This window comes from Trichomycterus rosablanca, chromosome 7 (assembly GCF_030014385.1).
Source record: "Trichomycterus rosablanca isolate fTriRos1 chromosome 7, fTriRos1.hap1, whole genome shotgun sequence".
Taxonomy (NCBI): Eukaryota; Metazoa; Chordata; class Actinopteri; order Siluriformes; family Trichomycteridae; genus Trichomycterus; species Trichomycterus rosablanca.
This window is the reverse complement of record NC_085994.1, coordinates 23,221,596-23,241,111: the sequence shown is the minus strand read 5'-3', so window position 1 is coordinate 23,241,111 and position 19,516 is coordinate 23,221,596. Positions and strand designations below refer to the sequence as shown.

General features: G+C 41.5%; 1 protein-coding gene across 1 annotated transcript in view; it reads left to right on the top strand.

Annotated features, from left to right (window-relative positions):
• Positions 1-19,516, top strand: part of ppih (peptidylprolyl isomerase H (cyclophilin H)) — a 79,421-nt gene that overhangs the window by 20,808 nt on the left and 39,097 nt on the right. Inside the window, exons 2-3 of the mRNA XM_062998536.1 lie at positions 2,799-2,863; positions 14,213-14,236. Coding sequence (XP_062854606.1) covers positions 2,799-2,863; positions 14,213-14,236 — 89 coding nt within the window. The remainder of the gene's footprint in view (positions 1-2,798; positions 2,864-14,212; positions 14,237-19,516) is intronic.

Genomic DNA, 19,516 nt, shown 5'->3' with positions numbered 1-19,516 from the left:
TAAGCTTTGACTTACCATTCACAAAAGGGGTCACAAAAGAAACCCATATGAACATCTGAAGAAATGCATGCTTCATTAGCTTCAGTTAAGGTTAGTGTACATGATTCCACAATAAAAAAGACTGCCGACCAAAGAGAACACAAAGGCTTGTCCTGCATTTGCTAATAAACACTAGATGACCCTCATGAACCTTTACAGAAAACTTTGGTCCCATTACATCTGGTATAAAGCTAACGTCCCACTATAAGAACATCATACATTCACAACAGTCACACTGTGGTGGTGGTGGTGTGATGTTGTGGATGACTTGTCTCCAACATAAAACCGTGAAGGAGAATATTCACCTCAAGCACAGGACAATGATCTGAAGCACACAAGCAAGCCCCCCTGAATGACCCAAAAGAAATAATTCTATTGAGATGCTATGTCAGGACCCTAAACAGGTAGTTCATTCTTCGAAAGCCTCCAGTTCTTACTGCCTAGGGTGGCACAACTGGTTATTAGGTTTAGGGGACAATTTGCTTTTCACATGGGTGATTTAGGTTTCGAATACATTTTTATTTTCAATAAATAAAATAATAAAAGCTGCATTATGTGTTCACTCTTGTTGTCTTTATCTAACATTAAGATTAGTATGAAGATCTGACATTAAAATAGAAAAATATCAATAATAGTAGAAATCAGATGTGGGGCAAGTTCTTTTTCCACAGAATTGTTGGCCCTTTTCGACCAAAACAACTCTGGTTCTTGAACTGGTTCAGTTCAGGTTCTTTAGAACCTATGTGCTACTCAGAGAACTGCCCCGTATTTCCACCAGTTTTTACTGGAACCAAGGACGCGTCACCAAAAAAGGGCGCTGCACTACACACGCAACACAAGTAAACAGTAGTAAATAGTGCATAGATTACCTGCAAGCATTTGTGCTGCTGTTACTGATGTTTGTTGTTATTTGAAAAGCAAGCATGGATCTACTATTGGTAATAAGAATACATAGAAGACTACTCCATGCGTACTACATGACTACACAGATGGCTCCACAGGAAATAAGTATTTGATCCCCTGCTGATTTTGTAAGTTTACTTCCTTACAAAGACTTGAACAGTCTATAATTTTTATGGAAGGTTTATTTTAACAGAGAGAGACAGAACATCAACAAAAAATCCAGAAAAAAAAAACATTAAATAAAAGTTATAAATTAATTTGTATTTAATTAAGGGAAATAAGTATTTGATCCCCTACCAACCAGCAAGAATTCTGACCCCCACAGACCGGTTATGTGCCCATGAGGCACACAAATTAGTCCTGTCCCTGTATAAAAGACTCCTGTCACAGAATCAGTTTCTTCTGTTCAAATCTCTCGACCACCATGGGCAAGACCAAAGAGCTATCAAAGGACATCAGGGACAAGATTGTAGACCTGCACAAGGCTGGAATGGGCTACAAGACCATCAGCAAGAAGCTTGGTGAGAAAGAGACCACTGTTGGTGCAATAATTCGAAAATGGAAGAAATACAAGATCACAGTCAATCACCCTCACTCTGGAGCTCCATGCAAGATCTCACCTGGTGGGGTAAGAATGATTCTGAGAAAGGTGAGGTCAGTCCAGAATTACACGGGAGGTGCTTGTCAATGATCTCAAGTCTTTGACTGTTCAAGTCTTTGACTGTTCAAGTCTTTGTAAGGGGGTAAACTTACAAAATCAGCAGGGGATCAAATACTTATTTTCCCCACTGTCTGTATTATTAATTTATTTATATCATGTTGGATTTGTTTTACAATTTCATTTCAGTTTTTTTTTTTACACAATAAGCATTATTTGGCATAGTTTTTACCTACCTCAAAAATAAAAGGGCATTTATTTAGAATAAAAAGAGAAATAATAAAAGGAAACTTTGTCATAATTTGTCTTCAGTTTCATTTTGTTTAAAAAAATCGGGGAAAAAACGTATCGTGAACCCAGTATCGTGAATCGTATCACATCGTGGGTAGAGTGTATCGTTACATCCCTAGCATTTGGATGTAAATCAAGTACTTCATTAGCTCAGTTTGCTTGATTACCGCCACAAACAGGAATATAACTTTTAACTGAAACCTTAGCAATATGCTAACCGACAATCGCACATCAACGTGCAAAGTAAATCCTGCCGAGTCTGTATATTTACGTGATCGTACTATGGTGCAAAAATGTATCATGTTTTAGTCGTCAATGCCCTGCTATTTGTTAAGTTATGAATTTTGTCGCTCAAAACAAATGTAAAACTTCACCCAAATTTAATTCACGTCTTTATTATTTTAACATGTATTTAAACTATGAGATCACAGCTTGAACAATAAAGAGTGCACAATTATTGAGACTTAGTATTTATGGAGTAAGATAATATGTTGCCTTACCTGTAGATGCCTATAATTATCTTTTATAACTGAAACCCTGTTAGGTCTTGATGATCCAGTTTAATCTCCCCCTAATTAACAACTTACATAACTAAGTTTAAATCACGACGGCAGTGCTGTCTTGTATGTGCTAGCTTCTGTTATGTTGTACTCTGCATACGCTTGGTGCATCCAATAGATGACAACATTGATCCTTCCAGACAATTGGATCCTTTATGTAAAGGGTAGATTTCGCAGCTCTCGCTCCAGCCCACACAGCGAAATGAGACTAAACACGTACGCCTTTTGTGAACCAGTATGTGGCTGTAGCATGCAGTGTGTCTTCTGTCGAACTGGTTTACAGTAAATCATACGCAAGTTCTGCTTGTTTATTCAATGAGTTCTGATTGTTTGTTTTTTGATTTCAGGAGGTTGGAAGAATGAAGATCGAGCTGTTTGCAGATGTTGTTCCCAAAACCGCAGAGAATTTTAGGTTTGAGGAAGTTTATCACTACATTTCAAAATGACATACCACTACATTTCCCACTACAATTAAAACTGATTGAGTTTAAGGGAGTAATCATTAATGCAGCTTTTTATACCACCCAGACAAAAGTACACCATAAGTCTAAATATGAAGTCGATCTCCTTTCAAGCTAAACCAGCATGAATCTTCTAGGAAGCGTTCATGGAACATGAGATTTACGAATTCTAGACATTATTATGGATGAGCGATATGAAACAAAGCCTTTAAAACTTAGTTTTAGCCCAAACTTTAAAATCATTTTGGTTGGAGCGCTGTTTTCTGTTCACTGATACTATGATTTTTTTTTTATGCATTTTCTCCCCATTTTCCTCACGATTTAGCACAGTCAATTTGTCCTCTGCTGCTGAGGGATACCCGATTGCATCCGAGGAGAGCACGTCGCTGCTCACGCCTCTTCCGACACGTGCACAGCCCTCCTCCTCTCACCCATGCACTTTGCACAGGCGTCTCTTCCGCCAATCAGGGTCCTTACACAGCGAATGAAGATCCCACCCACACATAGTCCAGTTGTCCCGCCCTAGCAGATCTGTGTTGCCAATTATGCCCGCCAGATGGTGCCCAGCCAACCGGTGGCAACTGAGGAGTTCAAAATCTCGGTGCTGGTGTGCTAGCGGAATATCCCGCTGCGCCACCTGGGCGCCACTATGATTTTTTTTTAAATCCTAACAACACTGCTGCACCTGATACACTCCCACCATTATAACACGCATTACCATATTAGTGTCAATGTAGTAGTAAAAGTAGTCCCACCACCCAAATAATTTCTGGTCAGTGTGGGTCCTATGTGTGGGTTAATTGTGCTACTCCTGGCTTCTGTGGTTCAAATCCCTAGGCGTGCTTTCAGGCGGTCAGGCATGTACATACACATGTGATTGGCTATTTAGGGTGGGAAGGGGGGGGGGGTGAGGTGTCTGATCTAGGGTGTCTTACTGCATTGCTCTCAGTGATTCTGGCCAGGATGGATTGGTGGTATAACAGAAATAAAATGAAAAGCCGCTCAGGTGGCAGAGCGGTAAAATTCACTAGCACACCAGAGCTGGGATTTCGAATACATCGTATCGAATCTTGGCTCTGCCTGCCGGCTGAGGCTGAGCGGCCACATGAGCAACGATTGGCCTCTTGTTCAGATAGGGGCAGGATTAAGCCGGATGGGGACTCTCTCTCAGACTAGTGCGATTATGACCTCTGCTGGCTGGTTGGTGACGCCTGCACGGAGATGGGAAAGGAGTGCGGTAGAGGGTGTGGCTCCACGTACACAGCGCTGTACCGCACTGCGCTCGTCAGTGTAGGTGATGAGATTAGTGTAGGCTCGATTGCTGTGCACGCGTCGGAGGGGGCGTGGAGCAGCCTCGTCCTCCCCAATCAGGAGCAGGGACCAGCATTAATGAGAGGATGATTGACGGGCAGAAATTGGATGCGCTAAAGTGGGAGAAAAAGGGAAAAAAACAAAACAAAAGGATGTGACTCTTGCAACACACTTACAAAACGTTTAGACAAATGCAAAATAAAACAAAGGGTACATCCTGTTCTGGAAGGTTCCACAATTAGCAGTTTAACTGATAGCAGGTATGGTCATGAAGGCCGAGTATAAAAAGAGCATCCACCGAAGGCTTAGTTCTTTACAAGACTAAGATTCACCCTTTTGTGCCAAACTTTGTGAGAGAATTGTCAGTCAGTTTACAGACAATATTTCTCAGCACAAGATTGCAAAGAATTTAGGTCAAGGCCAAGGAAGAAACCACTGCTGAATGTGCATGAGCATTGAACCTTTAGGTCAGGGGTGTCAAACTCATTTTCACCGAGGGCCACATCTGCATCATGGTGGCCCTCAAAGGGTCGATTGTAACGTATCCTGCTGTGATTGCAGTCTGCCTTTTAAGTCTTGGGACAATTTGTTGTTTTTCTTGGAGGTTAAATTCAATGTTTGGTGTCAAAATGCCAAATTTATACTGTATGTTTATAATGTATGTATTCATTTAGGGCTGAAACGATTCCTTGAGAAACTCGATTAGTTCGATTACTGAAAATCATCGATTCAAATTTTTCGCATCGAGGCAACGTTTAATCCATACAACTATATACAGCTCGTGGTGTTTCGCACGTACTCTCACTTTCACAACGCGTTCACGCTGTGTGCAGGTGACGTGAAGAAGCCGAGGGCTGCGTCCTGTCGTGAACTCGATGAATCTTTACCTTAAACTAAATTAATTAATGCAGATACACTTAATCAAAGTATTTATTTAGAATAGACAGGTTGTTCTTTCAGGTCTCCAGCTGCAGCGTTCCGTGCTGACTCTTTTGCAAGAGATCAGACACAGACCAAGAGCAGAGTTCGCGCCAAGTATTTATTGTTAGCCCACACCCCTCCGCACTTCTGCCTTTCTTTTAATTATTATGCTCTGTGAGAACGGCAGATGTTCTTATCTACTTGCCTGCACTCAAGGTCGTCAAGGAACACCCCGTTCTTCGTGCCTCACTTTGTGAGCTTGAGCACATACACACAAAAACAAGATGTTTTCAGTTCACAGAACCTTTTGCACTGTTCAATCATGATTATATGGAGCAATGCTTTTCGTACTTTGATAATAATCAATTTTAATTCTAACAATCCCCCTTAGAATGCAAACCATTGCATTCTACCAAATTTACCAATTTTTGGGTAAGCAAGGAACGCTGAAGATTACACAATAAATGCTGGCAGATCCTTCAGAACCACCTGGATAGGAAAGGAGCAGTTTTAGGTCCTTTAGAGACCACAAAGCCCTAAATGTAACAAATTATGTGAAAGTGTAAGGTCTAAAAACTAAACTATCTTATAGGCTCATGATATCTTTTTATTAACAAGAAGAGAGCCCTTAAGTGGACCAGATGTTCAGATCCAAGACAGAACTCCATCCCGCAGGCTGACCCCCAACAGCCTTATCATGCCTTCAGGAGCCCAGCCCAGAACGAAACCTGAGACACTGGACAGGTCTTCCTGAACCATGCACCACAAACCTAACTACAAATACAGCAACATAATACAGTAGTACTAAAACCCTCAAATAGCTAAAAGCAATGTGTGACTATGTGTATGTAATTAACATTACTGGTCATCTTGTGATTAGACTATCAATATGTGCTTAAATGTATTTTTGTCACTGAATGCAAGCTAAAACATAAAACACAACACAAATATAACAGTTTCTTCTATTCTTGCTTCTGTCTTGGGAAGCTGAAAGAGAAAGTTCCGGCCTTTTCCGCCCCCTAGGCCCAGTAAGCCTCATCTCCTCAGCCTTCACTATTTAGGTCTTTCTGAGCTTCAGGATCAGATCCCGAAGACTGCATCAGGAGTACGGTTTCCTCGAGCCTAGTTTGTTCTGCTGCACCTTTGGCAACTACTGTATTTATAAATTTTACCATGAGTGCTCTGATACAAGGGACACAACAGCACCCAACCACAACCAATATGGCTAACCCCACACAGACTGTTGGGTATGAAGGTACAGCAGGATGCTCCAATCATGTGGCAGACACCTCCTTTATCTGCTAACAGCATATCTAGGGCCATTCTGTTTTGGATAGTCATTAATGAGGTTTTGTCCAATTGGTCTCTCGGTCCCTCCACAGCCTGGACTGTGAAGTTAACAAATCTTTGTTGATTGTAATACAGACAATTAATCCAATCTACATTTTTATTAATGGTAGATCACCAGAAGAAAACACTTTCAAAGCCAGCAGTAATTTGATTTCTGGCCTTGAACTCGTCTGGGACACCCCTGGGGACACCTATGCCATCAATCCAGACCGTCTTGTCGAAGGAGCCCCCAGGCTTGACTTCACGAGTCTGACGGTGATGTCTCATTACGTCTGCTGGGTCCTCCACCCCTTCTTGTCGATAAATTCTGAAAGGCATAATTAGATACACCAAAGCACACTGTCCACACCACCTCCCGGATAACCTTTGTATCACTTTCATATCCCCACACAGCCACAACAAATCCGCTCTAGAATGAGTTTGATTGTAGAAAGTTGTATTCTGGTTATCAATTGGAATTATTTCAGAACACCAGCCCTTTGGGAAAGTACCTCTGACAATGCCCCCTTCGCTTGAATTAAAACAGGTGTAAATGCCTCTATATGCTTTAATATTAATAGGTAAGGCTTGTTTTGATGGAGGATAATTCAACCCACCTGGAAAATCGGCCCACCATCACAAGGATGTACCTATATCCCTGTACTCTGTTGTCAGCTCCCATCACTGAAGTATACCACTATTAGTGGTTCTGTGGCCAAATCTTTTCAGTAGTTTCCTAGTGATCTTTTCACAATCATGAGGACCTTCTTCAGGGTCTTGGGCTGGCCAATTTAGCGCAGGTGGAATAGGTGATGTGTGGCTGTAGTAATACAGCATTGATTTAGTCTCTTCTAGTTCTGGAGAGTGAGAAGGCAGTGGAATTGAGAAAAGCTGCCACTCCATGGTCTGTATTTACAATGAGTGGGTGACACATGACTATGTGAGCAGTTTTATTTACAGCTGTGGCTCGTGCCGCCAGGTGTCTGGTACAGCCTGGTTGCCCCTGGACCACAGGGTCCAATTTTGAGCTGTGAAAAAGAAGAACAGCTCTATCACTCCCCCTTTTCTGGAAGAGACAGGCATTGACAATGCCATCTCTTTCAGAAACATCCAGGAGAAAAGGTTGAGTGTAGTCAGGAGTTTGCAGGTCTTCAGCCTGAGACAAGGCTTGTTTAAGAGAAATAAAGGCTTTCTCCAGCTCAGTGGTCCAGCAAATCCTGACAGATAAGTTCCTTTGCCCTAACCTGGTGACTTCTTGACATAGTGGCTGAGTGATGTTGGCGTAGTCTGGACAGAAGTTTCTGGAATAGCCAGTCAGGCCAAGACAGGAAAGCATGTGGCTGACAGTAGTGGGTTTAGGGTGAGACAAAATGGTGGAACGTGTGTCAGCTGTGAGAGTATGACCCTTTGGTGAGATCTGTCGACCTAGAAAAGTGACCACTGGTCTAACAACCTGTAGTTTGGACTTGTTGACTTTGTAACCCATGTTGGCCAGATGGGTAAGCACAGTCTTGGTGTCATGTAGACAGTCATCGTCAGACGTGCATGCAATCAACAAGTCATCCACATATTGAATGAGGACGCAGTCATTGGAAAGTAGACCTTCCTGCTTCAACAGAGATAGGTCAGAAAGAAGGCATTGATTTAAAATACCAGGGCTGTCTTTATACCCTTGTGGTAGCCTGTTGTAGGTGTATTGTTGCCCTAGAAAGGTGAAGGCAAAGATTGGTTTGATATGTGCAGGGATAGGAATGCAGCAGGCACATATTCTGGAGTTTGTCATCTACTGGTACAGTGGTATCAGGAGAGTTGGAACAAGTTTAACCTGTTTGGACAGTATAAACAGCAACCGTTGTAGGAGAGCAAGCGGGAGGGGCTGTTGGCAGAGGGAGCAGAGGGTAAAATCTTTTTTTTTTTACGTCAGCGCTGTATGCAGGGGGAGGAGGCAAGACCCCAGGAGGAGGGGATGCACAAGTGTGTCGTTTTCGCTTCCTCCTTCTCTCTCACTGCTGCCATAGCCTCTGACAGGCACAGAGGCTCTTTTAAAACAGACTCCTCTGCAAGCAGTAACTTGGCTATTTGTTGTATCATACGCTTTGCCAGTGTAAGGTCATTCTCAACCTTCGCTAAGGACTTTTCCACGCTCAATTTCTTTACTGCAGGGGCACCTTCCAATTCCCTTTTACATTTGTCAACTTTATGTTTTAGATAACTTTAAAATTTTTAAGGCGTTGTTCAGAACCAGGTGGGGCTTCAGTTTCCAGTGGATATAGACGAACCTCTGTCCAACTCAAAAACAGTTCCTCAACTTTTGCGCCTGTTGTCGCCTTCCCTTTGACAGAGGAGGTTTCCACCAGTCGCTTAACAACTACTTGTTTCAATTCTCTATGTGTTAAATTAGACATTTTAGACCGCTTTAAACAACCTTTCAAACAAAATCTGTAACACGTATTAAGAAAAAGACAAACTGATAGGTTTTAACGAGACACACCCTAGAACAGAAGATTCCTGCCTAGTCGAAGAATACGAGTATTCTTTTAACATTCACTGGCACAACTCACTCGGTTGTCCAAACACAACTCAGACAAAAAGAACGTAAACCTTAGTACAACAACAGTGTCTACTGGAAACAAACAATTACTTCACAGCGACCCACAATGGCCCTATGGAAACAAACATATACTTCAGGGCAATCGACAGTGATCCCCTGGAAACAAACAATTACTTCACAGCGACCCACAATGGCCCTATGGAAACAAACATATACTTCAGGGCAATCGACAGTGATCCCCTGGAAACAAACAATTCATGTACCAGATCTGGATTTCTAAAAACCAACATTCAGGATATTGAAAGAACAACCTAGCTTTAACACTATTACCTAATAATTACAGAAAATTTAGATAGGCTCTTATGACATTGAATGAACCGACACACTCACTCTAAATAACAATTGCATCTAAATAAAGGACTAAAGGTCCTCACCTTTCAATTAGGCGCGCCCAGTGAGTGTGAGGGATCACCAGAATGTCCAGCCTGGACCCTCCCTGGTCTGGGAAACCTTCAGGTCCGTCTTCTTCACGTCCTAGGATTTTCCCTCGTCCAATGCTAATAATTTAGAATTTAAGAACCATCCTCTGCTACCATTTAGTCGTGAACTCGATGAATCTTTACCTTAAACTAAATTAATTAATGCAGACAGACGACGTGATACACTTAATCAAAGTATTTATTTAGAATAGACAGGTTGTTCTTTCAGGTCTCCAGCTGCAGCGTTCCATGCTAACTCTTTTGCAAGAGATCAGACACAGACCAAGAGCAGAGTTCGCGCCAAGTATTTATTGTTAGCCCACACCCCTCCGCACTTCTGCCTTTCTTTTAATTATTTTGCTCTGTGAGAACGGCAGATGTTCTTATCTACTTGCCTGCACTCAAGGTCGTCAAGGAACACCCCGTTCTTCGTGCCTCACTTTGTGAGCTTGAGCACATACACACAAAAACAAGATGTTTTCAGTTCACAGAACCTTTTGCACTGTTCAATCATGATTATATGGAGCAATGCTTTTCGTACTTTGATAATAATCAATTTTAATTCTAACAGTCCGAAATCACATACTTAAACAGTACTTAACAGTACTTAAACCGAGTACTTTTCGCATACACTTCAATGAATACTACATATTTGTACACGATCGCCGCTCCAGCGTACTGTTCAGTATGAAAATAGCGATTTGAAACGCAGCCGATATTTGATAACGCGGACTGCAAAATGGAGAGAGAGAGAGAAAATATCGAGGGGCGAACAGAGGAGACGACAGAGAAAACCACAAAGTTTGAGGTTATTTTAAGCGGAAAAAAATTAAATCTCAGTACAACATCCACACCATCAGAGCGTCGTGTTGATAGTAGGGTTGGGCGGTGTGACGGTATTACGGTATACCGCGGTATTCAAAAATGGTGACGGTATTTTTTAAATGTGAAGCGCCAAATTTCTGCTTCAGGTCTACCTTGAAAACTGAGACTTTAGGACATGCGCACATCCAAAGTAAGGGAGGGGTGGGAGGGGTAGGCGGTTGGAGCTCGCTGATTGGCTGTGGGGTGCTCACTGTGTGATAACACAGAGAGATGAGTGAAGAGCCACACTGGCTAGCGTTAGCTGTGCGCTAACAAGCAGAAACTGAAAAACCGCTCGTCTTTTAATTTTTCAAAATCAACATTTTTTATCAGTTTAAGCGGAAATGAACACAAGCGCGTGCATGCGCGGACATGTACTTATTTACTAAATATATCTTCAGTGTAAATCGAGCACAAGTGTTGAAAGAGGAGCAAACAGTAACAATAACGTTACGCCCAATCCGCTGTTCTGACTCTTGTCTGCCATAGATTTTCCTGCCTATGTAAGAACTATTTTTTCCTAAATAAAAGCGCTATATTAATAAAAAAGAACGTCTCACCTGTCCTGTAATGTGAATTATAAAATATATAGCCTGGCCCTTGAAGAATGTTAAGTGCTTTATAGGGCGTAGGGAGCGAGTGTGTAGGGAAGAGAGCAGATTTGTACCGTTTCCGTGTTTTGCACGGCGCTTGTGTGACATTTAAAGTAGCGTTCTCGTTAACCACTCAAATGTTTGGACTTTGAACTATTTTAACATTATTTTACATCACAGTTATCGCAACATGAACATTTACATTCATATTTTTTGTTACGGTATAGAACTTAATTCTGGATTACAGGCATAACTAATCGTACACGTTCATACACTTTCAAGAAACAGCTGTAACTATAAACTAAGCAGTTAACTTTTGAAATATATTGAAGTGTGTAGCCTGCTATTATTCTGTTTTGTGTGGGCAGAGAGAGATTACAATGCCAAAATGTTGTGTTAATGTTTGTGTTAAGGTGTAATTGATACACATGCATTTATACTTATGCGTATTTATTATAGATCAGACAAGATAAGCAATGTTTGACGTTCAGATTGTTAAATCTTTTTATAATAAAACATTGAAATTTTGTAATTACACTCAAGTGTGTACACTGTAAAGTTTGTCCGCGAAACCCCCCCCCGCGCGGTAATACCGTGTACCGCGGTATTTCCTGAAGACGGTATGACGGTATGAAAATTGGCAATACCGCCCAACCCTAGTTGATAGGCTGACTTTTCTTCATTACAACCACCACAGGCTTTTTTGAAGGCTTAGGCAAACACACACGTACACGCACACAAATGCCAAATCTACCTCATCTAGGAGATACAATCCTGACAGAACCTCTTACAAACACCACAAAGCCTCCCAACAAAATATTAAAGGTTTATGTTCTGCGTGAGCTGTAGCTGAAACCTTTAGTTCTGAAAGTTGCACAAATTAGAGGCTGGTGTTTATGTATTATTGTTTATTATTATTTATGCTTTAGTTTTAGGTTGCCTATATACATTTTAAAAGTAATTTGATTTATTTTTGATGTATTTGTTTTTGCATTTCAATAATGTTCTCTTTAAACTGTCCTGCACGCAAGGAATAAAAATGTGCAGTTTGTTTTAAGAGACGTGTCTTATTTAATCTTACATGTATTTATTTTTGCTCTTTATTAAAGCAAAAGTATTTCTTATCCGATTACTCGATTAATTGCTGGAATAATCGACAGAATACTCGATTACAAAAATAATCGATAGCTGCAGCCCTATATTCATTTATATTGTACTCCTTTACCACAGATACGGCCTCATTACACAAGAGACGTGCTGGTTTTACTTCTTGAAGCACACACTTGTATTCACTTTCCCATGTTTTATTAATTTACCTCCTTCTGCTTCAATTTTCTCTTGTACATTTTGGGATTATTTGTAAATATTTCTCAACATCACTTGTTGGAAAACAGCCTCAGTTAAACGCTGATGTGGAAACACTGCCATCTAGTGGCGGGATGCGGTCACTTTGTGGGTCACAAAATCGGCATGCATTGTGGGAGATGCAGTTTATGTATGATTTTACAGTGTATTTTAAGACAATCATATGTCTTTTAAGCTCGGACATGGCGGGCCGGCTTTGGCCCGGGGGCCTTGAGTTTGACACGTGCTACTGTGATAAACATAGCCACATAGGCTGAAGAAAAATCATTGTCACTCAACACAGTTTGCCTCTGCTTTCAGAAATACAAGCTGTAACTTTATGTATTTGGCAAAGAGGAAGCCATAGCCAAGATAAATTTTGCACATAAACGCCGAAGTCATCTGAGATGGGCCGAAAGACAGTGGAAATGTGTTTTGTGGTCAGACGAGTCCACATTTCAGCTTGTCTGAGCTAAATACACCGATCAGCCATAACATTAAAACCACCTCCTTGTTTCTACACTCACTGTCCATTTTATCAGCTCCACTTACCGTATAGAAGCACTTTGTAGTTCTACAATTACTGACTGTAGTCCATCTGTTTCTCTGCATGCTTTGTTAGCCCCCTTTCATGTTTTTCTTCCATGGCCAGGACTCTCCCAGGACCACTACAGATTAGGTATTATTTAGGTGGTGGTTCATTCTCAGCACTACAGTGACACTGACATGGTGGTGGTGTGTTAGTGTGTGTTGTGCTGGTATGAGTGGATCAGACACAGCAGTGCTGATGGAGTTTTTAAACACCTCACTGTCACTGCTGGACTGAGAATAGTCCATTAACCAAAAATATCCAGCCAACCGCCAGTCCTGTGACCACTGATGAAGGTCTAGAAGATGACCAGCTCAAACAGCAGCAATAGATGAGCGATCGTCTCATCGACTTTACATCTACAAGGTGGACCAACTAGGTAGGAGTGTCTAATAGAGTGGACACGATTTTCAAAAACTCCAGCAGCGCTGCTGTGTCTGCTCCACTTATACCAGCACAACACACACTAACACACCACCACCATGTCAGTGTTACTGCAGTGCTGAGAATGATCCAACACCCAAATACTACCTGCTCTGTGGTGGTCCTGTTGTTCAGATAGGGGTGGGGATATTAAAGCCGGATAGGGACTCTCTCATAACTAATGCAATTATGACCTCTGCTGGCTGATTGTTGGCGTTTGCACAGAGATGCGAAAAGAGTGCTGTTAGGGTGTGTCTCCCCGTACACAATGCTGATCCGCATTGCACTCGTCAAAGTGTAGGTGACAAAATGCGTACGGCTGCTGTTTACGTGTCGGAGGGAGCATGGGTTAGCTTAGTTCTCCTCAATCAGAGCAGGGATCGAGATTGGTGGAGAGGACGCATGGCGCAATCGTGCAATTGGACGCGCTAAAAAGTGAAAAAAAGTATGGTGCATTATAAAGAGGTGAAGGAGAAAAACAGACAATGGTGACTACAGACTGCTGAGATTTGCAGCAATTAGTATCTTCAGTTCCTAAACAATTAAAACGTATCATTAAAAGTTGAGGTGGTGTGTTGCAGGCATCAATTTTTGAATTTGTTCATATTTAACAAATATAATTAAGTGTATAATTAAAAACACAGGATTTTTTTTTACTGTTTAATAAAGGTTTTAGTGAATTAGCAAATTACAGATTTCAGTTCTTATTGCATTTTTTGTGTCAAAATTTTTCTGAAAATGAGGTTTGTGTAACTGTGTCAGATTTAATTAACTCTAAATCATGAGTCAGAATGAAAAGTACATTAATAAGAACACTGGGCTAATTATGGTGTAGTGTTTGTGAAGCAACGTATTTGCATGAGCCGTTTCTATAACACCTTTGTATTCTCTTACAGGCAGTTCTGCACCGGGGAATTCAGGTAACCCAGACTGAGGATTCACGGCTCTCTCTCAGGAGGGCCTATTTGCAGCAGTGGTGTCATTTTAAACCTTTCAGAACACTTGTCAGCATGCTTGATCAGTATTTGCACTGCTTACTGTTCCGAATAATGTTTTATAACCCTTCAGTCATGTGAATTGCATTTAGTACCATGTAACAATTTAACAGATCATAAAGTTTATGGATTAGTTAAGCCTAAATCCACAGTTGCATGGAAACGGTTGTTAAACTTTTGGAATTACGGATTTCCGCTATTAAGTCAAGTCAAACAATAGTCTAAACTAAACATACAGATGTGTTTTTATGTATTGTTGCTCATTCATTCATAATCTAGAGTCTAGAATTTATTCTTATCAAGGCTGTAGCTATGCATTGAACATGCATCTGAATATGGGGGGGGGGGAGGATAGTATAGTATATACGATATAAACTCTATTTATTAAGAATTTCAAAAACAAATTGCATTACTTTTCTACATAGCCAACTTCCAATGCATTTTCGCCAGCGTCGTACCAACTTTTTAATGCCATTAGCAAATCAGGTTTTTGGTTGAGCACGTATCCACTGATGCACCGCTGCTTTCACATCATTATCACATGAAAATCTTCTTCCCCATAAAGCTTCTTTAAGAGGTTCAAATAGGTGGAAATCAGATGCCGCTAAATCCACACTATAAGCTCTCTCTTAGTCACTCAGACCCGACCAATTACTATTACTCCCTCCCTCACCATTTCGAACGATAATATAAAAGTGCGGAAACTTTTAGAAAATCTCGCTTATTATGATTACCGCCTTGATTTTGATGTTCAGCTAAATGATGTCTTCAAGGTGTTCAAATACATAGATCAGCCATAACATTAAAACCACCTTCTTTCTACACACGTTGTCCAGTTTATCGGCTTCACTTGCCATATAGGAGCACTTTGTAGTTCTACAATTAATGACTGTAGTTCATCTATTACTCTGCATGCTTTGTTAGCTTGTTTTCATCCTGTTCTTCAATGGTCAGGACTCTCCCAGGACCACTACAGAGTAGGTATTATTTGGGTGGTGGGTTATACTCAGCACTGCAGTGACACTGACATGGTGGTGGTGTGTTAGTGTGTGTTGTGCTGGTATGAGTAGATAAGACACAGCAGCACTGATAGAGTTTTTAAACGCCCTGCTGGACTGAGAATAGTCCACCAACCAAAAATATATCCAGCCAACAGCGCCCTGTAGGCAGCGTCCTGTGACCACTGATGAAGGTCTAGAAGATGACCAACTCAAACAGCAGCAATAGATGAGCAATCGTCTCTGACTTTACATCTACAAGGTGGATCAACTAGTTAGAAGTGTCTAATAGAGTGGACAGTGAGTGGATACGGTATTTAAAAACTCCAGCAGTGCTGCTGTGTCTGTTCCACTTATACTAGCACAACGCACAACACACACTAACACATCACCACCATGTCAGTGTCACTGCAGTGTTGAGAATGATCCACCACCTAAATAATACCTGCTCTGTGGGGGTCCTGACCATTGAAGAACAGGGTGAAGGCAGGTTAAAAAAAGCATGCAGAGAAATAGATGGACTACAGTCAGTAATTGTAGAACTACAAAGTGCTTCTATATGGTAAGTGGAGCTGATAAAGTGGACAGTGAGTGTAGGAACAAGGAGGCGGTTTTAATGTTATGGCTGATCGGTGTATGTGTGTTGTAGAAGTGTGTTGTTTTACACCAAACTCACTGCTGTTGATAATGGCAACATTTATGGTGATGAAGAAAGAAGTACCAGGCTGACACCAATATTTAGGATAATCGCTTGAAGGGTTTCACAGGAAAACTGATGCCAACCAAACCAAGACACATCAAGCCCTCTGTAACTGGATAGCTTACAAATGAAAAATTACAACAAAAGCATAGCAAGGCCATCCGGATCACAGTCTCTCTGCTTGCTGACCAATTGTTTTCAGGTTAACTCCACCTACGTTCAGACTGGCAGTGATCCGACACAGCAAAGCAAACAGCTCTCATTTATTTTCAGTTAGAGCTGGCAATTACCGGCGTTAATTGAGCATTGAGAAGAGTGGTACGGGCTTTATCTCCACCATCATGAAACTGTACACTCTGTTTTTAGTTTATAGATAATAGTTCATAGTAGAGATGGAAGAGAAAGTCCTTATTGCGGTGTCAAAGTTCAGCAAATAGACAGACTTACACATTCCTACTTGATAAAGAAAGGGGGGGGGATGCCCGGCAATGCCAATCCTGCCAATTACCCATCACGATTAAACACATACTAACTGAGTGCCCTAAATAGCAAAGGGAGAGACAAAAATTTCCCATAGCTGGAACATTGAAAGATATTTTAACCTTGAAAAAGCAGGAAAGTTTTTGAACTTCATTGCAATCACTAAATTAGGAATACATATACACTATATTGTCAAAAGTATTCACTCACCCATCCAAATCATTGACTTCAGGTGTTCCAGTTACTTCCATGGCCACAGGTGTATAAAACCAAGCACTTAGGTATGCAGACTGCTTCTACAAACATTTGTGAAAGAATGTGTCACTCTCAGGAGCTCAGTGAAATTCCAGCGTGGTACCATGATAGGATGCCACCTGTGCAACAAGTCCAGTCGTGAAATTTCCTCACTACTAAATATTTCACAGTCAACTGTCAGTGGTATTACAACAAAGTGGAAGTGATTGCGAATGACATAAAATGACAGAGCGGGGTCAGTGGATGCTGAGGTGCATAGTGCGCAGAGGTCGGCAACTTTCTGCAGAGTCAATTGCTACAGACCTCCAAACTTCATGTGGCCTTCAGATTAGCTCAAGAACAGTGTGTAAAGAGCTTCATGGAATGGGTTTCCATGGCCGAGCAGCTGCATCCGAGCCTTACATCACCAAGCGCAATGCAAAGCGTCGGATGCAGTGATGTAAAGCACGCCGCCACTGGACTCTAGAGCAGTGGAGACGTGTTCTCTGGAGTGATGAATCACGCTTCTCCGTCTTGCAATCCGATGGACGAGTCTGGGTTTGGCGGTTGCCAGGAGAACGGTACTTGTCTGACTGCATTGTGCCAAGTGTAAAGTTTGGTGGAGGGGGGATTATGGTGTGGGGTTGTTTTTCAGGAGTTGGGTTCGGCCCCTTAGTTCCAGTGAAAGGAACTCTTAATGCTTCAGCGTACCAAGAGATTTTGGACAATTTCATGCTCCCGAATTTGTGGGAACAGTTTGGGGATGGCCCCTTCCTGTTCCAACATGACTGCGTACCAGTGCACAAAGCAAGGTCCATACAGACATGGATGAGTGAGTTTGGTGTGGAAGAACTTGACAGGCCTGCACAGAGTCCTGACCTCAACCCGATAGGACACCTTTGGGATGAATTAGAGCGGAGACTGTGAGCCAGGCCTTCTCGTCCAACATCAGTGTCTGACCTCACAAATGCGCTTCTGGAAGAATGGTCAAACATTCCCATAAACACACTCCTAAACCTTGTGGAAAGCCTTCCCAGAAGAGTTGAAGCTGTTATAGCTGCAAAGGGTCGGTCGACATCATATTAAACCCTATGGATTAAGAATGGGATGTCCCTCAAGTTCATATGCGTGTGAAGACAGACGAGCGAATACTTTTGGCAATATAGTGTATTATATCAGAGTCTACCTAACGGATACAAAGCACCCACAATAAACCTTTCCTGCCGTGAATGTAACTCACGAGTAAACACATCATAGATAGATAGATAGATAGATAGATAGATAGATAGATAGATCGATAGATCGATAGATAGATAGATAGATAGATAGATAGATAGATAGATAGATAGATTAGATAGATAGAACGTGTCCTAAGGAGCAAGCGATTTTTTTTTTTCAATAGAATTTATTTTTAGCTGGAACACGTCTGACTTGTGGTAGAAACTGGGTGGGAATGAATCTGGTTTATCATCAAATAGTTTCCTCATGTGCTCTGTAGATACTTTTAAGTCAGTTATACTGTACTGTCATGCTATTTTCTTTGGCCTCAGTTAAACTATGGCGAACAATCATCCACAAGCCATGATGGTATTTCCAGTGTGAATTCGTCAGTAAATGATTTACCGCCGTTCTGAACGTAGGGTGAGTCTTCTATTCTGAAGAAAGTCTTGTCTATTTGAACAATGCCCCAAACAAAAAAATTTAGAGATGCATAAAGCTTGAACAGTTTACCAACTGGGTGTTTTAATTAATTCCTTCTTTTTGTGTAGTATTTGTCATATTGTTAAATACTGTCACTGTTCTATCTAGAAGACTTCTTTCTTACATCAAAGCCAGGGAGTGGAACAACAAGGTTACCTAAGATTAAAACCTGCAAAAAAACATGAGGACCCAACTTTGTTTAATATTTACACTGTTTTTTTTTTCTTTTCATGGAAGTAAAACAGTGGACCTGTGTTTACTAAAACAAAACAGAAATTGTTGTGCATTAAGATGTGCAGAAAACTTGGATGTTCCACAGGGCTTTTGGGCCAATGTTCTGTGAATGGTAAAGAGGGGTAAAGAGAAGTTAGTCTTACATTACAGTCAAATTTTAACTGAAGCATAGTGGCGGGAGCACCATGATGTATAGATTGCATATACAGTGGGGAAAATAAGTATTTGAAACCCTCTGCTGTTTTTCTAAGTTTAGACCTGCACAAGGCTGGAATGGGCTACAAGACCATCAGCAAGAAGCTTGGTGAGAAAGAGACCATTGTTGGCACGATAATTCGAAAATGGAAGAAATACAATATCACAGTCAATCACCCTCACTCTGGAGCTCCATGCAAGATCTCACCTGGTGGGGTAAGAATGATTCTGAGAAAGGTGAGGTCAGTCCAGAATTACACGGGAGGAGCTTGTCAATGATCTCAAGGGAGCTGGGAGCAGAGAAATGCTGGATATGACCCCAAGAACACCATCCCCACCGGGCATTTCTCTGCCTCCAAATACGGCGAGTGGAGTTGATGCCAAACAGCTCAATTTTGGTCTCATCTGACCATATCACATTCTCCCAAGCTTTCTCTGAATCATTCAGGTGTTCATTGGCAAACTTCAGACGGGCCTGTACATGAGCCTTCTTGAGCAAAGGGACTTTGCGGGCACTGCAGGATCTCAATCCATTACGGCGAAGTGTGTTACTAATGGTTTTCTTAGTGACTGTGCTCCCAGCTCCCTTGAGATCATTGACAAGCTCCTCCCGTGTAATTCTGGACTGACCTCACCTTTCTCAGAATCATTCTTACCCCACCA